Source organism: Gordionus sp. m RMFG-2023, chromosome 5, assembly GCF_954871325.1.
Source record: "Gordionus sp. m RMFG-2023 chromosome 5, tfGorSpeb1-WG-v2, whole genome shotgun sequence".
NCBI lineage: Eukaryota > Metazoa > Nematomorpha > Gordioida > Chordodea > Parachordodidae > Gordionus > Gordionus sp. m RMFG-2023.
In genome coordinates, this window is record NC_088779.1 from 13,332,231 (window position 1) to 13,358,010 (window position 25,780).

Sequence of the window (25,780 nt, forward strand, 5' to 3'; positions counted from 1 at the left end):
TACTTTTTTACAAAAAAAAATTGATTATATATTAAAACTAATATAATTTTATTGCTATTTTTTGATTTGAATTTAAAAAGAGAGATCTACTTTTCTCTGAGATTTTGCTAATTCATCTATAATCAAATTTTTATCTAAAATAATCTCCTTATAAATATTCAATAGGGCTAATCCATTTAAACGTTTTTCACCGGTTGTGTTTCTTAAATAGGTTTTTAACCTTTTTAGAGTTGAAAAAGACCTTTCATTAGTGCAGGTACTAATTGGCAAGGTAGCTAAAATAATTAATAATGTTTTGATATTAGGCAGGGAATCTAAAATACAATTACACATGGAAAGGGCCTGCAGAGCATTTTTTGGTCTCAGAGAATACCCTATTCTGTCAAGATTTTTATACCAAAATTCGACATCACGAAGTAAATTATCATATGAACCTACTAAATCATCAGCATAAAACTCTGAGATTTTTTTAATATCCTCTCGTGTTTCAAGTGTAATCAACAGTTTAGACTCAACCGGCAAAAGTAAAATAAAAGCTTTTTAAAATATAATTATGACTAATAAATCTTTCTTTTAATTGAAATAAAAATGTATCAATAAGGGGAATAAAAATGTTTATTTTATAAAAATCTTCAATCGTAGATGCATCAATATTTGATTGATTGGATTGTCTAGAGACTACTCTAGGTTTAAAAATTTCAATTCCAAACATATTAGCAATCTCCTTTACTTTTTCATATATTTCATGAAATTTTTCATCCACATTCTCTCTGATATTTGTTAATATTTCAACAATATCCTTTGCTCTATTCATAATCTCCCTTAAATCCAAATCAATTTTTTGTAGCATTTTGCTATAATCATATGTATAATTAAATAAAAAATAAACACATTGAATTAAAATTAAAAACTGTGGCTTAATAGAGCCTGCAAAAGATTTTCGGCATCTGCTGAATCTTTTTCCTTGCTATATAAAATTCTAGTGCTGCAAAGACAACATCATATAGTTCAATAAAGAGTTTCACCGACTCTTGTCTTTCGATGAATCTGGTCGGACAAAATCTTTTTAGTTTTTTTTTGATTTTTTGAGTCAATATCATGAAACGTTTGAATAAATAACTCCCTTTTTTGGGTGGTGTGAAATAGCTGCAAACCAAAAATAAATATAAAAATAATCAAATGTGTATAGCTATTATTATTTATAATAAATTTAAAACTTAAAAATCAAACATTTATTAAGAATTTATTAAATTTAAAAAAAAAAAATTTCTATTTTTCATGGCCCCCCTCCCATGCCTACGCCACTGAGAGGGATGAATCCATACCATTTTCTTAAAGTTTGCTAGAGAGGGTTAAGGAAACAAATAAATAAAAATATAATTCATTTTTTTACAATTTATTTTGTGATAAATTATAACATATAACAATCTAGCATACTTATGGATAATGTAATGACTGATTAATTAATTGACTTTGATTAGTTGACAAAAAGTCTTACCAAAAAGAGGGACTTTTGGGATGAACACAGTAACAGGTAGCTAAATGGCTGCTTGAATAATTCAAGAACATTATAGAATGTAAAGGAAGAACAATATCTCCTTTTTTCAATCATTATAATAAGTTTGATTTTCACCAAGTAGAGACCTGCAGAAGTATCATTTATTTTTATTTTAGCTACCTTACCAATTAGTACTTGCACTAAAGGTCTTTCTCAGAAAAGGTTTAAAACTTTAGGAATTAGCACCGGTGGAAACCGTTTAGAGATTATTCTAAATAAAAATTTGATTCTAGATAATTACCCAAATCTCAGAGAAAAATAGATCTATATTTATAAATTCAAATCATAAAATTGCAATATGATTATAATATGTTCTTAGATATAAAATTTTTATATGCAAAACTTAATTATAATAAATTCTTAGTCATAATATTTATATATTTTCTATATTATACTATTTTTAATAAAAATATTTATTCTATAAAAGAAATTGCTTAAAATGAAATCTTAAACATAATATTCCTCATTCCTAAGATAACTTTTATTTGTGTGATAAATTACTCCGGTAGCTAAACTTACAAGTTAATATTAAAAATTAATTATATTTATATGGCGCCTTATTGATTGGTCATTAAAAATAATGATAACTGATTGTGATAAAGGGAATTATAGTGTGACAATTATAATGCAATCGGATATCATCGTTCATTTTATTGTTTCCTGATATAAGAGATTCTTTCTTTAAACAGGAGGTATAGTGAGCCACAAGGAAATATTCACTGGTAAAAAAACTTTATATAAAAAAAAAATTCGGGTAGAGAAATTAATATTTATTATATCCTAAAATATCTATTCATATCACAATTCGCAATACAAGTGTTTGTATTTTATTAAACATTTTTTCAAATGATTTGTTCTTGACAATACATTTTTGAAGTATCACTACAAAAAATTCTAAATCAAAGGAGATTATCTGAATTCTGTCATAAAATGATGTGAAAGAAATAAAAGAGTTCTTAATACAATCTGATTTAAGTTGTAACTTATCTTTTAAATAAAAAAATATAGCTATTGAAAATAGAATAACTTTGAAACATCCTTGATGTTTTAATGTATGAAAAAAACGTTAAAAGCATCCTTTTTAAGTTTAAAAAAAAAATTCCACTTATTATTTTTTGACAATAATTTTATAATAGCTATTTAAAAAATTAAATATAGTAATTGTGAATGAACTCAAAATACAATATTTATTACATTGTTTTTTTTAAAAAATCAATCGATATTCTTTCGGTATGAAAATGGGAGAGCAAATGGAAAATATGAATAGCTGTAGTGCGATATTTTTAAAGGCATTTAACAAAATTGCCAAGTAGAAGTCGGCGCAGCCTGATAATGAAAGAAAAAGTCATTAATTTGCTTATAATAACAATATTTAAAGAATTCAGGTACAGCTGTAAAAATCAAGTTCGGCATGAAAATTTCTTGTCTGGCTCGAGATGCTAGGCTGATTTTTAGTTACAAGTTTTATCATTATGTTTACTATTGACTAAGTTGGCAAAATTTTCTCAAAATTTGCAATCATAGATTGTAAGATGGGAACTAAACTTATGATAATGAGATTAAGTAAAAATTGAGTAAACTATGTGCCATTCTAATATATTGGAAATTAACATCTCAAGCAGGTTTAAGCTAAAGCTACTGCATAAACTATCAATTAAACATGTATTATTTATTATATACCTACTAGAACCACCTAGTTTTAAAAGTTTTATCATTGCTGTATAATTTTATTTATCAATAGGTTTTTTTATTAGTAAATTAAATGTAAAATTTCAGAACAATGTGCTTCATGATATGATGTATGCTTTCTTTTTATTCAATATACAATTAACAAATCTTCCACATTGACATTTTCTCAATTAAAATATCAGAAATTTGTAAATTCTTTGTTTCTTGCGGTATAATACGTTCTACAATATTTTTATCCTTAATTATTTTAGAGATTCGGCCACAGCAAGAGTAAGCGCCCCTTTTATCTCATCAAAATGTTTGCAAAAAAATTTGTCACTATGCACAGGCAATATTTCGAACTTAAATGTTCTATTTTTCAAATTATTAAATTAACTTTCAAGATTAAATGTAGAAGCTGTAGCCTGTCCTTATTTATATTGTGGTTGCATAATCCTAAAAAAATTCTTCCATTCCAGATATTACATTTTTGAGGTTATTTTACTGTAATTTCAGGACAAATTTTATTACAAAATTCACTATTGCTTACTTAAGGATAGATTCTATTAATATTTCTGCCTTTTTAAATGAAGCAGACTTTATTAGCCTATCTAAGAAACTAATATATAATCCTAAATAAACGTGGCTTTTTATATAAACTAGGCCATCTACTTATCAATTTAATACAATTGGCATAATCTATTCTAATAAAAATCTTAGGAATCTGCAATTTGTGTTTCAATATTATATTAAATGAATATTCAATATTTTAAATCAATAAAATTTGCTAGAAAACTAGCAATATCCCCCCCACCCCTAATAAAGCTAAGGAATGATCAGTTATGACAATTTTTGGTGTATTAGCAGCTATATTTACCCTCAATGTGAAATAGATCGCACTAGAGGTATTTTCCCAAATTTCAGTTTTAAATCAATTACTTCAGTGTAAGAAAATATGCCTAGATGCTGGTCGTATGGTCGGCTTATTTTTTTTTTTACCAAGGTCCCTGTGACATATATTTGTAGTATGGATTAGTGATCTGTATCGGGCCTAATTTTTAAGCCCGGCCAGAAATTTTTTTAAAATGGTTTTGCAGGCCCGGCCCGAACCCGAAATTTTTTTAAAAAGTTTTGCTGGCACGGCCCGAACCCAAATTTTTAAAAAAATAACCGGCCCGACCCCGCTCGAATTTATTTAAATTAATTTTTATAATTACTCAAAATAAAAAACATATGTTATATGGCGTTTAGTTTCAATAAATAAAATCAAAAATTTTTATTTTACATAAAAAATTCAATATAAAATTGATAAATTTAGATATATTTAAAAAAATATTAGGCCCGCCCCGGGCCGAACCCGATACAGGATATATTGATCATGCTAGGTAAATATGGTTGTGTACATTTTAGACATAATAATTGATTTATTATGAAATCCGACTTGATTCTAATATTTAAAAATGATTGTTTTTACTTCCATAGGATATCTAAACAATATAGAGTACGTTTATTAACTTTTTTAATACTCCATTTCAGAGCTAGATCTGTTTGTAAGTCCTTAGTCATTTATTCTCTTTTTGTCCTACTAAGTGGTGTTTTATAATTTAAATATATTATGGAAGTACCAAGATAAACTTATATATTCAAAATGTTAAAAAAAAAAAATTTGATAAAAAAGTCTTTAAATTGGCATTCGTTTGGTAATGAAAAAATATTTATTCTAAGATGATCAAATCGAGAGGATGATATAAAAAAATATTGTTTAACCAATTTTGAAATTTTATTCTTGGTTATTTTCTCATTTGGTACTTCCTTGTGAGTTTCAGTCAATAAATCGATATCAATGCCTTCCTATAATTCCATGTTGTTAAAAATATCTTGAATTGATTCACTAATTAATGAAACTTATACTTATAATTTAAAAATATAAACTATCAAACTTGTCAAAAATATTACTCCTTATTTTAAGAGATCAAACAAGTCGTCAACTTCTTTAACCTTATCATCGTGTAATGATAAGAGACCCAATTCTACACAAAAAATTGCCTTTTTTCACAACTGTACGATAATATGATATAAGAAATTTTAATATTTTGTATTTTTTAAACTTGAGCCATTATATGTTACAAGTAGCAATAACTTCCATATTCTCCCTATTATATATTACATTATCTAAAAATTTAAACCTACCAATGACTTTATTAATTATTTCAATTCTTTTTTAACATCTTCTTTTCCTTGAACCCTTAGTTTTATATGAATATAAAATCAAATTTCATTGTTTTAAGAAAAAAATTCATTAATATATTCATATTCGATTTGATTAATATCTAAGAATATTTTTATCGTGTAAGCCTAGCATTTAAATATACTTTTCATCATATAACTTAATAGCAAGAGTTAAAATCAAGTTAAATCTAACTCTAGTTACATCTAAACTAACCTTAGTTCACATTAGGTTGTAAAAATCTTAGAAATAGTAATATATGTATAGAAACACAAAGTTTTAATGCTCATTTATAGTTTATTTTACCAAACAAACAAAAGAGAAGATTAAAAATGGAATTATTTACAATTGTATATTACATCAATATTTTCAAGACTTCTAGTTCTAAAAGGCCTTTTTGGGTTTTATTATGAATATTATAGATTATAGACATACCAGCGCGTACGCAGGGGGGGGGGGCAGGGAGACAAATCCCCCCCCCCCCCCCCAAGCCAAAAAATGCAGATGCCGGATATATTTTTCAAAAATATTATTGTTTATATTTATTTATTCCTATCTCATATTAAATATATATTTAATTACATTTATTATCACAATCATCAACTAAGTTATTTTATCAATTAATTTCGATATCAAGTTTTCCGGCGTAATATTATCTTATTATTTTCAAATTTTTAGTGGCGTAATATATATCTACCATTTTCAAATTTCTAGTCAAATTATAATTATTCTAAAATTGTACAACAGGGAGAAAGAAATTGCAACCTTGTCCAACGAGATAAAGTATCCGCCATCAAGCAGTAACAGCTTTTATAAAGTCAGAAGAGCCGATTATTTGCTATTACTGAAATATCACAATGGCCTGAAAGAAATATTTCCTCAGAAGCAAGAAAATTATTGGATTCAATGCTTATTCCAAATTTTTTTTTCTCATTAGAATGTATTATTTAATTATACAACTATTTTATGTATTACTTTTCAAAAACATGACATTGACTTGATTAAGATGAGAATAGCGGAGAGCATTTTATTAGAATAAGGAAACTAGGGCTACTGTTGAATAAGAATTTCATATTTTATATGTTATTGTTAAGTCAAAAGCAGAGCTATACGTGTTTAATATTTGTCTCCTTCGACTTGCAGCAAGGCAAGCTCATAGTTAAAACATTAATATAGGATCAGTAGAAGAGTATATCTTAGATACAGATTTTATAACCCAAATAAATGAATGGTTTTTAATTAATCATGCAACACTTACCAATCTGCAAATATTACTTCCATAAAAGCCTTCCCAACCTTTTTCAGATTGTGATAGAAAAAAAATATTTGTTGGATTTTTATTATGAAGATGTTAAAATATCTTATATTAGCTGAATAACTATTATAAGATTAAGTATGGTTGATATAGTCTCGAAAAATGATATGGATGCTCTGCATAATTTCAAACACATTACGAAGATTGGATTTACATTGTAAATGTAATACAATTATTCCTAAGAAACTTTTTGGTATTAATTTATATTTCTAACATTTAAATTTTTTTTATACTTTATATATAAATTTTAAAGGCTCAAAAACCAAATTTCTATTTTGGGTCATTTAAGTGATTCTTTACATAATTTTTTTTATAATTCACATTAATTTAAAATTGTGTATTAGAATAATTATTGTCCTATTTGTCTTTCAAAGTATAGGAGAAATCTATAAGTTAAAAATATTATTCAGAGAACACTCGATTTAAAAACTTCTTTTGTAAAATTATATGGTGAATAAAAAAATCTTTTTAATGCAGTTGTTATACAAATTTATCGAGCTAATAAGTAACACTACATTAGCAAAGTAGAAATTTAAAAAAAAAATATGGATAAGGGGGCTTGAGAATTTTATCACATTTCTTATAAATGTTCAATATTTTTATTTTTCATATGGATAAGTGAATTTTTGATCCGTAGTTTCATATAGGGCCATTTTTATGCAAAAAATTTATCTTTGGTAAAATGTATATTTTGGATAGTCGACGGCATCACCAAGTTTTGACGTCATATATAAAAGCTATCTAAATAAATGGCAAAAAAAATCGAAAATCAACTCCTCTTATTGCTTAAAAACAAAGGTAAAGCAATATAAGTAAAACGGAAGTTAAAAAATAAAATTGGAATATATTATTTTTATATAGTTTTTGAGATATAAGCCTTTTAAAAGAGATTCTACAGATTCGATAGTCTCTTTTTGCACCTGAGGCTCTGTATCTCTAGAATCAGCTGAAACATACCATGTTTGGAGTGGGCCAGTAAATCAACTTTTATATAAATCTAGCTCAAAGACTAAGGGCCAGAAAATCAATTTTCATATAAACCTAGCTCAAAAACTATTTTAGATACGACTTTGATTCAAATTTTATTTCAAAGTTTAAGGATTGATTTGATATATTACTTTTAAATGCTTCCTCGTTGAAGCTACTACCCTTGTTTGATGATAAAACCTTCCGGTACATCTTACAATGAAATTTATGCCCTTGTATTAATATTTTTTAATAAAGATTAAAATATTTTGCGAATTTGGGAAAAGGAAATTCCATATTATCATCATTTTCCAGAAATTACTTTGTCGATATGATCTGTACCAAAAATATTTTCAAGCTCATTCTCTATCGTAGACATTTTAAACTGTTTTGAAAACTAGGATTAAAGAAGATTATTATATATAAATTTCAAAATTAAATAAAAAGATTATGATTTTAGAATTATAAAGTATTTATTATATAAAATTGAAAGTAGCAAGTTTACTGAAAAAAGTAGCGGGCTATAGTAGTGCGCTACTTTAACAACACTGCCTAATAGGCAAATAAGCTTTATAAAAATGATTTTTACTAAGACCGATTGGCAATTGAATTGCGTTGACAAAAAAATTTAGGTCACAATTTATGTGTGATTACCAGTAATTTTGAAATAGACTTGGAATCAAGCTCAACACAAGATTTTCATGTCACAGGAAAACTAATGGATAAGTTGAAAAAATTAATATGGACTTAAGATCAAATATTTTGTATTCATTATTGTTGAGTGTTTACAAGGAATTGGGATTATTTATTACAAATGTTGATAGCCTATAATAACAAGAAAGATTTTTGGTTTGTTTTTAAACTTATAACAATATTTTTTAAATCTTAGAAAAAGAGCATTTGCGATTATTTTCATATTATCTAAAATACTAAAAAACTGATGTAATTTGGTAATTAAAATTCTCTTAATACTAAAATTTTAAATATACTCTTATAAAATCAAATCAAAAACAATAATTATAAATTTAAAAAATTTTTTTAATGAGATAATTTGAGACAAGTGTGAAAACTTTTCGGGATCTTGTTACTGTGCATATGAATAGTGATAATGTACACTAGTATTATCGAGAGAAATCAATTTATTTACATTTAATATAATTTTCTATGAGACATTATTACGGATTAAAACCATTTTTTATAAATTGCGAATTTAATATGGATAATATATTTTTTAATATCTAGAAAATCCCTTGATTTTATGCAATATCCATATAATTTTTAATGGAATTGTCATTTATACCAGATAATAAATCATTTCCTTACTTGCAAGATTAAAAATCCCATGCCATGAAAGTTAATTAATCATATAATGTTATGTTTAAATATTTTTTTTAAAACGATGAAAGGAATGTGTTAATTGTAACTTAATGAGTGAAAAAATAATAGCGGAATGCTTGAAAAATAAAATAGTTCATTTGATTAGAATGACAAAAATTTAAAATTATTCCAAATAATAAATATGGGATAAGATTTTAATTTTTAATAATGGAATATGAATGTGAAAAATGAATCTTATATTAAGTGCTAGTTCTGTAAAAAAATCTTTTAGATTTTATTGTACGAGTAAAATAATCAAATACGAGAGACGGTAGTATCCGACTTAATCAAATGGCCAAAGGCCGTTTCAGGCATATTATTGGATGTTTCTTCATTCAAACCGCCATTGGTAGCTGCAATAAAACCACCATTTTTAACTCCCAGGTAATTGAAAGAAACCATTGAGGAGCTCAATGAATTATTTATTTTGTTCGCAGGGAAAGATGCGTTTTTAATTAGGGCATTGGTGCTGTTGTAAGTCGAATTGGTTAAGATGTGTGCAGCTATTAATTATTTATTTTTAGTATAATAATATTTTAATAAGTAAGTCTGTTATAAAATATCGCATGTTATTCACAGGTAAAGAATTAGTCATGAATTATTTCAAGCATGTGGAATAAAAGAGCTTGAATCCCTAATATCGCCTTCTACTTATAAAACTAAACCAAAAAAGGAACAAAAATGTCTAAAAATATGCATATTTTTCTTTCCCAAAATCCTCACAACTGATAGATATGTCTATTTAATGACCATATGAAATGGTGGAGGGGAGGACATTGAAAGAAGTTGTGAACTAAAAAAAATCATAGTAAAAAGTAAAGAGAAAAAATATATTACCGTCCTTGCTTTTGGACTTTCTCTTCAAGAGTTCCCTCAATCGTCGAGCCGAGAATAATTGATCAAGCGGTTCGAGTGATCTCAAGCAAGCTGGTAAAAAACTCCAATCCCTTGGAAGGAGGTAAGTGTTATATATGTTAATGCGATTTTTAAAATAATCAAAGTAAAAATTATTAATAAAAAACATATATCAATTCTTTAATTTGAACTTAATAAATAAATATTTAAATGAAGAGAACAATATTACATTCTGTCTATTATTTATGTTGTAAGTATATCATCTCACATTCCTTATTATTTTGCAAAAATACCACTAAAATATAATATTTTTGTTATTGGTCAAAAATAGAACCTCAAAAAAATTGGTAAGCAGGTTGGGCGCTTTTGTTGAAGTTTTGTTACTATAGTCGCGAATAAGATACCTATGGCAAGAAACCCAGTGGTGGCAAAAATAAGAGCAGAAGAGACACGATCCCCACCTACAGGTAGTAAAGCCGTGGTAAGTGTTGAGAGAGCAAACACTGATCCTATTTGTTTGTTAGCAAATATTGTAGAATTAGAAACGTGAGAAGCAACACTTTACTTCACTCAAATCTATACTAATAGGTCTTATAAATTTTATAATACTCTTTCTATAAAATTTCCTCATTTTAGCTTCAGCCACCCTTACTGTGGGTGAAAACACTATTTTACATAACTTACCTTTATCATCTCAATTTAATAAAATTATTTAAAAAACATTTATTAATGGATTAAACTATATAAAATTCCCTTACCGGGTAACACAAAAAAGGCTACTACAAGGTAAAAGACCGCGAACCAAGTGTATTTTGCGGTTGTGGCCCCCATAATTTTTGCTAATGCTAATGGAAATCTCAAGGCTGGAACGGGATACCAAAATAATATGCCCAAAATATTGAAAAATGTGTGACACAAGGCTATTTGAAGGCTATATTTCAATGTTAATGGGGAAGCAGTGAGAGAGGCTATAAGACCAGTGGCTGTAGTTCCAAGGTTGGAACCCAGAGTAAGTGGATAAACACGGTCTAAGCTTTATTATTTTGATTTTAATTCTATTGTTAAATTTATTTTTAAATAGTTTAGAAATCTATACAATTTATAATTTGAAATCTGATGTTACTATCTTCCATTGAATAACCTTCCATATTCCTAGATTCCTTTTTTTATCACCCATCTTTTCCCGTAAATTCTATTTCTACATTTTTCACCTTTATTTATTTTACCTTTTTAAAAAATTAATTATTTGATATTACATTTTGACAACATATCATATCAGTAAAAAAGTAACCCATAATCGGAAAAAAACTATGTATTTATTATAACGTTCATAAACAAAATTTTTTTAAAAAAATTTCAAACCTGATGACCCCTATTGCTACAAGGGGCGTAAGAGCTGAAGTAAAAACCGAACTGCTTTGAAGCAAAAACGTACAAATAGCTCCAATAAGGATAGCGAAATATCCAGTCAAAAATGTAAAAGGTTTAGGTATATCTGCGTTTACCACTTTCCTAATACCTAATGCAATTTTGCCTAAAAAAATAAATGTATGTAAATATTATATTTTTTTTTATTAAATTCACAGTTCTAAAAAATATGTCTACCATAAAATCCGTGAAGTTAAATTTGAGAATATCATCAAAAAATATATATTCTAATATAAAGTGAATTAATAAATGCAATATAAGTAAAATATGTCAGAAGCGAAAACTGTGGCCAAAAATTTTTTAAGTCGTTTTCAATATAATTAATCTTCCTTAAAGTGGAAAAATGAGATGTGGGAATATAATTATATTTGAAGATTGGGAAAGAAAAAATTTTAATGCAATTTTATTAATTTTTTTTAAATTTTATTGATATTAATTCAATATTTTGAATAAAAATATACGTTAATTTATTAATTATTTCCGAACTCTGAATATATTGAAATCCAATTTTACCACAATTTGGAAATGGAAACAGAACAAATCTAGGAATTGGTACCCATTTTAAAATTTCCGGAAATTGATTCTTAAAACTAATTCTAACATGCTATTATAGGGAGGTGTTGATATCAAATATCTGATCGCATCGACATTTTCAAAAAACCGATCAGATCCGATATTTTCATAGCTGATTATTTTATGAATATATTAATTTTATAATTATTTTCTTTTATTTTACGCATAATTTAGTGATAATAATAAATTAATAAAAGGAACCAAAATTCAATTTATTTGTAACGTTTAAAAAATTTAAATTATTTTATAAGATATAGCTCTAAAGATTTTTTTTATTATTATTTGCAAAAAGAGGATTTTAAAACGAGTCACATTAAGGTAGTGTTGTTAAACGGCTAATTCAAGATTTTAGCCAAAAGCACATTATTTAAGCTTTAAATGTTGCTAGACTTATTACATTCACCCAAAAACATTGCTCATATTTTAAATGAGAAATTGAGAATAAAAATAAATAAAATATATATAATCATTCGTGAAAGTTTTTTTCTGAATAGAAAATAATTATTTTTTTAACCCTGGGAACCGCAAGTCCAGATTTTCAAAACTATAAATTGCACAAATATTGGAGATAGGTGATATGAAATAATAAACAGCTGCTAAGTATTATGAATTCTAATGCCATTGTTTAAGAATTAAATTAGTATAAAGAAATTGTTGTTTTGCATAGCATAAACATTTTCTATTCTATTTCATATATTTAAACTTTTATATCGGTTTAGCCCAAAATTGACGACTCATATTAAACCGATGTCCATCTAAAAAATAATTTTAGGTGACCTATATAATGTCCATTATTTTAAATATAATCCTAGTTTTTATGTTTTTCTATTAAAATCATTAGATAAATTTTAAGTATGGAGCATCGGTTGTAGGTTAAAACACGATTTAAAATTTATATCCATAAAAATATGAAATATATTATATGACACAGAATATAACAATTTTTAATAAAATTAAATTTTAAGTATTTTATGGATATTCTGTTATTTATTCTAAATGAGTTCCTTAATTATTTAATTCCATATTATCAAATCTTTGATATCTATTCACTTTTATGATTTATTATTTGAATTATGATAAATATACAAAATAATTAATTTCATAAAAATTTTGGACCTTCATTTCTTCTGCTTATTTCAAAAATATGATCAAATACTTCGGTTATGATCAAGCTTAATTATTTTTTTATATTTTACTTTTTCATTTATATTTTAAATTTTTGACAAATCAAAAAACCCTTGCAAACGACGTCTGACACAAATATCATCTTCACTTTCTCTTATTATAAAGTAATTTTTTATAAATGAGACTGAAGATTTCACCCATGGCATTTTTACTATAATATTTATTTTAACTATCAATTCAGGTATGATAATAATAAGAAAATTTAGATACAATTTTATTTTATATTTAAAACAATATACCTTTGAGCATTGAATGTAATACTTTTACAATGCATAAGAGGCATAGCGTGAGCATAAATAGGGAGATAATCAACAAGATAGTACCAATAACCCCATCACTCCAATTAACGTAAGCAAACAAAAATTTACCTTTAAAAAATTTGGTTCATAATTATAAATAATGTTAGGAATTTTGATAAATTTTAACATAAGAAGGCTATAATTTACATTGACATATTAAACTATAAAATAACATTTCAAAATATCTAAAATTAATGTTTCAATATTTTAAATTTTCAGAATTAGATGTTTAGTAATATATCACATCACACATACTTACAAAATGCAATAACAAAAATGTAACTGTAGATTACATTTGACTAAAATATTATTGACTGGTTGAGAGCCATTCAAGGAAATATTTAGTTGAGTTGTCATATTGCTATTGCCAGCAGCGCCCTTTTTTAAACACCACCTTTTCACTAGGGACATATTGGCAGTTTCATTCATTTTTCCTTCTGCTATCAAAGTTATCACATTTTTATTAAGCTGAATAAAAAAATAAATGTCTATATAACACAAAATGTTTTGTTGTATAAATGTGATATAAGTAAATATTGATTGTTCATTAAGAAAAGTAATAAAATTTTTAGTCTGTCGATGTGTTGGCATATTTTTTTTATCTTGGTTTGTTTTATAAAAAAGAGATTTTGGACACTTTTTAAAATGAATAAAATTGGCATCGTTATTTATGATCTAAATTTTATTAAAATTTTAACTCATACACAGATATATGCTTTTAACGAAAACCGCGAGAATCATAATTCATTAAATCCCATTTTCAACTTTATGTTGGAGTCATAAATTATGTATAATTATGAAAAGGGAATATTTTTTGGAGCTGAAACTCACCAGGAAGATTACCTTTATATTTAACTGTTCCATTTTTTTTTAAATCAACGGTAAATTTTAGTTTTTCATAAAATACGAATATAATATATGGTATCATATTAAAAAATCAATATATTTCATAAAAATATGCATTTAATATATATTAAAATATATCCATTTTCGATTCCATTCCTGCGAATAATAAGTATTTTCTATAGGCTAAATTTCTATTATTTTGCTCCTAATGCTAAATAAATAATGCTTATGATTTTATATTATAAATTAGAGCTCTTCAACACAAGGCAAATTAAAAAAAATTATAACGAGCTGAGACAGGCAAATTTAAGGCCGGACAATTCGTACATGAAAATCGGGCCAGGCCTTGATCTTCGATTTTAAATTTTATTAATACTCTTTGAAATTAAAATAAATACATTTTTTATTTCCAAAATTTCCCGAATTAAAATTTTTTGCATGATAAAATGTCTTTAATAAACTATCATATCTCCTCTATAAACTAACTAGCATTTAATCGTTAATAAAAAATCTTTTGTTTTTTTGTAACGATATAATGGTCGCAAATTTATATTAATATCTCATCCTAACTTAAATTAGTTCCGTATTTAATCAACGAATTTATTAATTAATGTTATCAAATGTATATGTCCAAAATCCTTACTAAAACTAGATTTCAGAATCATATGTTATTTTATTCAATTAAAACAATAAGGGGATAAAAATATAGTCAGAATTTTCCCAAATAATTTATTGAATAGAGAGATAAAAAATATGGTTTCAAATGATAAATTTAAAAATATATTATCGGCCATAAAAATTAGTTCACTAATAGTGAAAGCTAGGATGAGGTATAAGAAAAAAAATTAACCAGGCAAATTATAATCCTTTGTTTGAAAAATTCAAAAAATTTGATGAAAAGATACCTAGAAAGCCAATTTGGAAAAAAAAGACCTGTCTGGAAGTGATTAAATTCATAAATAAAATAAAAGCATAATTAGTGCCAACGTTGACTGATACTACACGTCAAAATTTATTTCAGAAGTTAAAAAAAATAATTTAAATATTTTCTATATTTATGATTTATTTATTATTCACCTTTTCCAAAAATAAATATATTTCTAATTTAAAAAAACAAATAGTAAAATATATAAAGAAAAGTATAAATATTATACCCAAACCCAATTGTATTTAAAAAAATTATATAAATATTTTCTTATAAAAATTAATTATATAGGATTATTTTAAATTTTAAAAAATAAATAAGGTTATATAATATAATAATAATTAAATCTATAAATAAAATAGTAAATTCACAAAAAATTAAACAAGTTATTTATGATATGATCCAATTACAAATGCAGATAAAACTTAATAGACAGGTATTGGGAAGGACCTTAAAAATGTTATGGTGGAAAAATTCACACAAAAAAATTATAGGCCAGATTTTTTTGTAAAACTTTAACGAGGCTAGCCAGGAAATTAGTAAAAAAAGTTATGGGATCCAGATGGGTCTGGCAAAAATTTAAATAATGGGCCAGACCTTGCTTTCAATTAAAAATACATTTAATTATTTTCATAAATTCTTTTCAATTCAAATCAAACTAATGATCGGTCTGACAAATATACTTTAAAGATATCGAATTTAGATCTGAAAAATATGTCTGATGTCTGGTCTGTATTTTAGTGAGATAGGGGGCAAATATAATTTGGTGGGGGGGGGGGGGTGTAAAAGCGTCCGTAGCGTAGGGGGTGTAAAACCCGCAGCAATGCCCTAGATCCAATTCCAACCAAGCCGATTAGAACTTGTTTGGATCAAATAAACTATATAACACTTATTTTTAAACATAGTTCTATCTACATTATATTTTTCCATTATAAAAATAATAAAAAAACGTTTTAATTAAACCATTAAATACAAAGGTAATAAACATTCGTAATATATCAGCACCCAAATATATTCCCTTCCCAAATTTTATCAAAAATTATAAAAAAAGTCTAGGGATTTTGATTTTATACATAATTCCAGCATCAATATTTGTGAAATAAATAAAATTTAATGAATTTGCAAAAACTAAGATGACTATAATGTAAATGTACATTTGAGTAGCTCTAACTAGTAACTTTTCAAGTCAGGTTATCCTATGCTACGTTTTAGACAAGGTAACAGACCAGACTTTTGAAAAATAATTCAAGTAACACTAGCCATGATGCTATTGAGTAAAAAATTAGTGTAAAATCAAAATACCACCTACCTGAATCTATGATAATTATGGTGACATGATTTAGATAAAATTGGTCAGCTATAACTCAATTTAAACAATATGGTATTACCTCAATAAAAAGTGATGTAAAAGGTTTGGTCAAGCTGGATAGGATTTCTTTGTTGTTTGCATTGTTTACTTTATTACTCTCACCTGCAAGTTGTTGAAAGTTTATTTGACTAACAATCGCAAATGTTAGGTGATACAACAAACCTGATTTGAATTATAAAAGATATTAATTGTAAGAAGAAAAAAACCATAATTATAAAATGATTGAATTTACAAATTCACCAAAAATATAATAAATATGCAATGAATAATCAAGGCAATTAAATTTTGTTTAAGTGGTCAATGTTCTTATACACTTTTATAAACATTTTATTTAATACCAGTTAGACTTTCCAAAGGGAGCAAAACACAAACTGTGAGCCAGTTGAACATGTCATGTATGGTCGCAGCTGCAAAGGCCCTCCTAAATTCGTTATTTTCATTTCGATTTTTGCCTTTACTATTGATGAATTCAAAAGAATCTGCTTTTGAGGCGTCTGGTTTATTATTGGTTTTAGAAGCTTTTCCATTGCTCTCACTAATGCCGTTATTAATTTTAGTGGCACTAGCTAAGCTAACAATGGTGTTTGTTACAGAGGTTCCTATATTGGCTCCCATTATTATAGGTATTGCAGGCTTAACGGTTAATACTAAATGGTTTATTTTGTAAATAAAAAGATGATGAGTAAAAAATGGGTTAAAATAAAAATAAGTATAAATGGTCTATGAAAAGTGCAAATCCTAATTTATTTCTTAAATTTCTTTAGTTTCTTATTTAAGTATTTATATTATACAGAGACAGACGCACAAATAAGAAGTCTGCAACAGGTAAGTAAAAAATTTAAACATTGGGAAGGCATTATTTTAAAAAACACAATGGGCAGAGTGGGCAAGTGTATTTAAAATATTTTTTGAATGCAATGAGATGAACGGACTTATATTTATTAAAAATAAATTATTCTCATTTCATAATATTGCATATTTTATGTAAAAAAATATTAAAATTGAGCTAACAAACCTATAAGATAATTAAACATAGGGTGCACAGGTTTAGTTAAAAAAAATAATTTTAAGTGCAGGCATTTGAGTTAAAACTACAGCTATTACAGACATCGAGCATTAGACCTGTGTGCCGCTGATCAAATATGCCGCCGCAGGTGATTTTTAACCACGCTGACGCCAAAAAATGTCGGCGCTCAACACGCCGTCATCAATGTAAAAATTTGCAGGGGTAGCGACGTGATACATATTTTTTATTATTAAAAAAATATTTATTTTATATATTATTTATGAATTGTAATTAGAAAGAAAAATACTATTAAATATTTTTTAAATTATTATAAAATGCAATTTTATTTTTCAAAATTAATAAATATTATTTGCTATAAAAACATTTGATTTGTAACAAGATATGTTATTATTAGGCTAGTAATTTACAGAAAAGGTATTAAAATATTTAGTGATCTGCATCGGGCCTAATTTTTCAAGCCCGGCCCGGCGTGAAATTTTCTTTAAAAAAGTTTTCCCAGCCTGGCCCGATTTTATTTAAATACAGAAATTAATTTTTATAATTACTCAAAATAAAAGACATATGTTATATAGCGTCTAGTTCTATAAATAAAATAAAATATTTTTATTTCCCATAAAAAAATCAATATAAAATTGATAAATCTAAAAATATTTAATTAAATTTCCAAGGCCCGGCCCGACCCATATTTTTTAAAAGCTTCGGGCCAGGTAAGGCAGGGCCTTTTATTCTTTTAATTTTTGATGTTTCAAATCTTTTATATAAGACATCAATTATTATATGATTAATACAATATTTTCTTTATACAATCTACAACTCTTCATATAAAATTTATTTTTTAACATAAAAGGAAATTTTAATTAATGATTTTTATTTTATTGCCATTATAAAATATATAAAAATAGCAGGAATAAAACAATTATAATAGATGCAGTATTGCAATACCCTGTAACAAAATACAGTATATCCTTGCAAGCCAAACCTTCTTTTGCATGGAACATTTTGGATCCTTAATATTAAAAACTGACACAAATAAGAGAACCAGTGTTGCTGAAGATAAAGTCTTTTGTAATTAAACATGCAAATAGCACTTGATAAAGAATGGTGAGGATGAAAATAATTATTCATTTTCAGAGTAAATTTTTGATTATTTTTAAAATATTTGTTAATATTTTAATTAGTTAACCAATCAAATCTTTTTCAATTCCTGTGCGTTCCAGCTACGAGCACACCCAGCGAGCGTGTATTTTCCATAGCTGGGCTCACTCTGAACTCTAAGAGATCATCATTATGTCCTATAAATATAAATAAAAAAATATTTATACATGATAAATATAACTTAAAATTGTTAATTTATATTTATAAAACAAGCATAAATTTTATTTTAATTATAACTTTAATTAAAAATTTAAGTTAGAATATTTGACGCCGATGCGACGCCGTTGATTTTTGTGGCGGCGCCTAAATAGATTGGCCGTCGCCACCCCAACGTTTTAAAAAAATAAACACCACGCAGATAATGCTGTCGGCGCACAGGTCTATCTAGCATCAACACCACCTTTTTAGCCTACCAATATCTCACCTAATACACCAATATTAACAAGGTATTGACAAATACTATTGATACTGCATCATACTAAAAATAATAATATAGTGTAGTGTATTTATATTGATTTATTAAAAAGATCATCAATAATATCTTTTTTCGTCATTTATAATTTATGTAATTTCTAAAATTAAATCATAAAAAATAGTAAATAAATAATAACAGCACTTTCTTTCTTTTTTTTCTATTGGTTTAAAAATTTTTATGATTCTTTTAATATTTATATCATACAGTTGACTAAAAATCTTTTTCTAATGTCACAGTGTATATTAGAATTTAGTGTGATTTTGGATTTAACAAGTGTATAATGAGATTCCATTTCATATATAAAATAAAATAACCTTATTTTTAATGGAATCCCATTTTACAATTTTTCTGAAAAAATACCTCCTTTTTTCTTTTTTTAAATTAAGATTAAATTCGTAAAACATAATTAGGGCTGTGCTGATATTAAATATCGAATCGGATCGGCAATGATATTTAGCGTTTTCCAAAAATATCAGATCTGCCCAATACCTGTAAAAACCCAATCTATTTATTTTTCTTATTTTATGTTTATTTATTTTAAATTTTTTTAAATAATAACGCCAATTTTATTATTTATACCTTTTAAATAAAAGAATTTTTTTAAATATGATATCTGAATTATGGAAATATTTTACAAAGGACAAATAATATTACAAAATGCGTTATCTGCAGAATTCTAATTTTACGGGGAGGAAAAATTCATTTAATAATACAATACCCGTAAACTTGTTTTAATTATTGTAGAAATAAAAAATTAAATTAAATGCACAATTCGATTTTTTGCATAAAAAATATTGATTGGGGGTGGTGAAAAATCAATATAAATATAGGTATTGGATCGGATTGGTGAAAAATATGAGGATGGACACAGCCCTAAACATAATCATTCTAATAGCAGTGGTTCAACAACTGACTTATTGTGGGAGATATCAATTTGTAAATGTATACATATAAGTTGTAATCAAATCAATGTTGTTGCCATTATTGTTGTTAAAATTTAGGACGATTTTTTAAAACGACCCGATTAAGATTTTAGCCAGCCAAAATAATATTATGCAAACCATAACAAATAAATGCCCATACCTTTCTGTTATCTATGAGCAAAATTTTCAGACTTATATAACATCATTTTGATTGGGCCATTTTTTAAAATCAACCCAAATTGGACTTTTTAACACCACTAGTTGTCATAGAATTAAATTTAATCGAAATGTTACAAAGGTTTTTTTTGGTCAAAAAGAAATTTTAATAAATTTTTACTGCTATTTTGTATGATTGATATAAACATATTTTATTTTTATTGTTTAGTATAATAAATTTTAATAAATAATTTTTATTAATATTATCAGGGACCTGTAGACCCAGCCCTAAGCCCGGAAACACAAACCAGGCAATATTTTAATTTTTTAAAATATCCTGAGATAGGCTTGAAAATTTTTAAAAATAATAACCTAGACCCAGTTGTATAAACCTAATATTTTAAATTTCCATTTTTAGCTAAAAAATTAAAAAGCAATATAATATATTTGTAAAAATTCTGAATGAAAATAGAGAAACCAGGCAGGTGGGGAAAAATTTTTTGAAAAAAAAATCCAGGCAGGCCAGGCTGTGCAAATGGTATTTCTACAAGTCTGATTATTATATTGAATGGAATATACTACATTAAGTTAGGCTGTATCCATATTGGCATCCAATCTAAGATAATTTCATAGCTGATCAATTTTTAAAATTTGTTTATGACGTATAAACTTTAAAAATTGATAAGCTGTGTCACATCAGATGCCACTATGAATAAGGCCTTATAAATGCTAAAATTTAGGTTAGGTAATTATGCTTTAGTTAATAAATTGATTAAGGTTAGTAATATAAAATGTTTAATTATATTTCTCAAATACACAATTTTGAATAAAAATATTTTAAAAATTTGGAATTTGATTAAGGATAACAAATCAGAAATGGTCAAATTATTAGGCTCAAATTCATAATTTAACTTTAAATAAAAGGGTGTATTTTCCTAAAAAATAAAAAGAATTTGTTATTATAGGGTATTTCCTAGATGAAAAAAAATTTTTTATTATTTAAATTAGCAATGTGTAATTTTTTCAACTTTAAATCATTTTTTGAGCATGTTTTTACTTATTTTACTGGAAATGTAATCCAGCAAGTTTAGAATATCTATGAATGGTAGACAATATTGTCTTTAACCTTATACTTTATATAAAGAATATATGGAGAAAGTAATATAAATTATATTAAGCTTAATAGTTCATGGCTAAATTGTCTGTAATTCATAGTAGATATTCCAAACATCAAAAAATGATTTAAATTAGAAAAAAAACAAATTGTAGCTAACATAAATAAAAGGGTGGATTTTAAAAGAAAAATAATGAGAGGGCAGGAATGCAGGTTAAAAAATTTAAAACAATGAGCAGGCAGGCATTTGGTTTATAACTCACTCATTGCAGACCTCTAGCACTTACTATCTATAAACAAAGCCTTGCAAGCAACATAAAAAAAAGCCTGGATAAGCTTTAAGATGAACCAATACTTAAAATTTTATTAAAGTGTATACAAACAAAATCAATGATTTTAAATAATAAACTTCCACTTGCAACCATTGTAACTATAATTGAGGTAGTTGTGGAAGAACTTTGCAATAAAACTGTTGCTAACACACCAATCATAAGTCCTGCCACACTATTATTTAGCAATTTACTCTCAGTAAAAACTTTGCCAGCAGTTTTGCCTGTCATTTATCAATTTACATATTAATTAAAAATTAATATAAATTCACCCCCTAAAAGTTTAAAGGAAGAGGATAATAAATCCAAAGAACATATGAATAGATACAATAGGATTATCAGAATAACCATTTTACCAATGTAATCAATCAGAATTTTTTTGAGTTTTTGCTTCCAAGTCATAGCTAATTATAGGAGTATTTAAAAATATAATATTATGTAAATAAAATTAATTAAAAAATATGATATGGTTTAATTAAAATTATAATTTAAAACGTACACAATTCTAAAACAATTTGCAAAAAATACCATGCCAATCCATGGCAACCATTTGAAATTCTGGCAATGCCCAGGGATCTGATGATAAAGCCTCCTCTTCTTTCTGATTGTTTGCAAAATCCGTTCCATTATTTTTAGATCCTTGCATATTTGCATTATTCAAATTAGCATCTGATGACAGCCAAGGCAAAGATGAGTATTCCGTATCATTCCGATGCATCTCTTCACTATCTTGTAAGTTAGCACTTGTTGGATTCTCACCAAACACTATAGCTCCTTTCTCCGTTGTCGAATTAGTAATAGAATCATAGTTGAAATTATTTTCTAAGTTTGGGATTTTCTCAATGTTCTTTATTTGTGAAGATATATTATATATTAAATGATAAAATTTATAACTTAATAATCAATAAAGCCAAAAAGCGTTTCACGTTATGACAGGATTCATTTATAAATGACTATGTGACTTAAAACGGCATTAGGTAAATTAAATTATAAAATCATATTACCAAGAATCAGGCATTGAATAAATGTAATAAATATATATATTTATTATGTAACCCTGAATTTTTTTTACTTTAATTCTTTGAGCTTATTGCAAATAATAGATTTGGAAGAATTAAATATTAAATTAATTCAAATTTATAATTCGTGAAGATTTTCTTAAATCTTATTATTACCTACCAAGTGGTAAAATGATTATATTTTCAACCGTATTTGGCCTAAATAATATATTCTGTTTACTTTATGTATATAAATTTGATCTCAGACTAGTAAACAAAGTGTCATAAATTAAAACTTGAATTTGATATCCCAAAATTCTATATGCAATACCATTATGCATAATATAGTTCTAGAGAAAGAAAGAAAGAAATAAATAAATAAATTAAAAAAAAGATAGAAAATATAGAAATGAAATGAAATGAAATGAAATGAAATGAAATGAAAAAAAGAAAGAAAAAAAAAGAAAAGAAAAGAAAAGAAAAGAAAAGAAAAGAAAAGAAAAGAAAAGAAAAGAAAAGAAAAGAAAAGAAAAGAAAAGAAAAGAAAAGAAAAGAAAAGAAAAGAAAAGAAAAGAAAAGAAAAGAAAAGAAAAGAAAAGAAAAGAAAAGAAAAGAAAAGAAAAGAAAAGAAAAGAAAAGAAAAGAAAAGAAATAAAAAAAGAGAAAAAAAGAAAAAGAAGCAAGGAGGAAAGGAAAAGAAAGGAAAATAAAAAAAAAATTAAGAAATCTTTTAAAATATTTGATATTGATTCAAAAATTTCTATTAGAATAATTTATTATTTATAATCGTATAACGAATTATGAATTACTTTATTTTATATGCAACACAAATAATATATATTAAAGTTCAAAATTATTTATAATCGTAATATAATGTAAGCCTAAAGATTTTGGAAATTGAGGTCCAAACCTCTCTGCCACCATTAGCAAAATCTCCAGGGTTATATAATTTGGGCTAAAATCAAAAATGGGCTCTTTTTAAAATGGCAGTTTAACAACACTAATCCTAAGTAAGATATAATTTAAAAATAATTATTTTTAAAATAAATTTATGAAAAAGGCATTTTCAGGTATGAAGTTTTTCTAATTGTTTCATACTAGAAACATTGTATTCATGCCAACAGAATAAGACGCTCACATATATAGTTCACCAGTTTTCCAATTTTCTTTTTTTGATTACCAATGTTGGGAACACATCTCAAGAATTATGAAAATGGCTATGATTCGATTCTCGTTTAAGAGCTGTTTTTAAATGTAAGAGGCAGGTTGTCTCAGCTTTATTTTTTTATATTTGCATATTTGGAAATGATTATACATGGAGAATATCAAACATCAGACTCTTATGGGACTTTAATAAGAACACGTCTTTTATACCTGGGAAGAAACGTCTCCAAACGCTTTATCTTGGACGGTACGTTTAAAGACGCTGTATCTTTATGATACGTCCCCATTTGTCCTAGTCCAAAATATTACTTCCTAATAAATAATGATATTGTGCAGAAAATAAATTTTTAATACGCATCACATATATTCATATCTTCAAAATTAATAAAACAATATTATATACAATTTAGAACCACTATTTTCAATATTTGTTAGTGATAATATCTAGACTATTTTAGTCCACTAGTCCAAAGTCATGTAAAGAAAGATTCTAAATAAACAAAATTTAGGATGAGTTAAAATGACAAAAATAAATATAAAATTATAAAAATAATTTTTAATTTAAAAAAATATGTAAAATATATTAAATAATGTTGGAATTTTCCTTTTGTGATTGAAACTTTTCCTTTTTGAGTAGGAATTTTCCATTTTATCGAAATTTTTATCTTTTTCGACTGGGAAACCATCTGAGTGATAAAAATTAAACTTTTATTATCTAAGATATAAACTTTATACTTTATAATTAATTTTTAGATTAGTGTAAAATTTATTTATATTTAAAAGGTTTATGTATAATTTTTATAAAGATGAAAAATAATATATATTTCTAGAAAAATCTCCTTTTACATTTATTTCATATATAAAACATATTATGATAAAATTTTACTTTAATAAAATTTGGGATTTCCATTCCAATAAATTTCTCCCGTATCCTATTTACCCAAATTGCATTTTCTATAATTATAAAAGAATTAATTAATTATAATCATCGCTTTAGCACAATTAATCCAAAAGGAATTGATTTCCAAATTTAGAATATTGAAATGTATAATAAAAATAATATTCTTGTAAATAAAAAAAAAATGTAACCCCGCAGCTAAATTTATATAATTTTAAGAAAAATATTTTTTGGACATTTTTCTTTATGTATTCATTATCAAATAGTTTACTACACATTTGCACAAAATGATATTAACGAAAATAAAAAATTTGTGCATGAAATCCTTATTTTAATAATTACAGAATTGGCTATATTATCGTAATTAATTTCTTGGCAATATTATGCGAATATACCTTTAAGAATTTTATCTAATCATTCTCTTATCGCATATATTTTAAGTTTTACGTTTCTAAATCTATTTATTCATCTAGAAAACATTATTTATGAAGAATATTTATTATAAGGTGTAATATTTCATTATTTTTCATATAATTATTATAAAATAAGAGATTATATTATCTTAAAATCCATTATAATTTATTATAAGTTTTAAATAATAAATTTTAGATCCATTTGGCATCACTGGTTGAAAATATATTTTTTTATTTGAGAAAAATGTTTTCTAAGTAACGCCTAAATAAAATGGCTGTGAAATCTTTCTAATTATTTATTCACCTAAAAATATGCTCAAGTAGTAGAATATAGTAAGGAAAATATTGTTTTTTAAGAAAAGATATTTTATTTTATATTCACAAGATTCTTTACCAGCTCTATAGTGAAAATTTGAGTTAAATCAAAAAGACACGTTAGTGAACGAAGAATCGGATAGTTTTACTGAATTGTGTAATAAACAAAAATGATAAAATTGATATTTTATAAAAAAATTTCAGAGATCTGCAGAAAAATTT

At 25.6% G+C, this 25,780-nt stretch overlaps 1 protein-coding gene across 3 annotated transcripts; it reads right to left on the reverse strand.

The window, feature by feature from the left end:
• Positions 1-8,987: 8,987 nt before the first annotated feature.
• Positions 8,988-25,011, reverse strand: LOC135929314 (sodium-dependent phosphate transport protein 2A-like). Of its 3 annotated transcripts, none has more exons than XM_065465842.1 (13): positions 24,819-25,011; positions 22,299-22,617; positions 22,043-22,174; positions 21,851-21,994; positions 16,930-17,238; positions 16,611-16,753; positions 13,745-13,919; positions 13,392-13,520; positions 11,329-11,500; positions 10,725-10,999; positions 10,301-10,475; positions 9,949-10,058; positions 8,988-9,614 (listed from the first exon to the last, which is right to left on the reverse strand). In XM_065465842.1, the coding sequence occupies exons 1-13, from the start codon at positions 24,840-24,842 to the stop codon at positions 9,367-9,369; spliced, it is 2,355 nt and encodes a 784-aa protein (XP_065321914.1). In that variant the 5' UTR covers positions 24,843-25,011; the 3' UTR covers positions 8,988-9,366. The 3 variants fall into 3 exon arrangements, with proteins under 3 accessions (XP_065321914.1, XP_065321917.1, XP_065321916.1); XM_065465844.1 differs by lacking the exon at positions 24,819-25,011 and adding an exon at positions 22,665-22,719 and having other exon boundaries at positions 8,991-9,614; XM_065465845.1 differs by lacking the exon at positions 24,819-25,011 and having other exon boundaries at positions 22,270-22,409.
• Between the last annotated feature and the right edge of the window lie 769 nt (positions 25,012-25,780).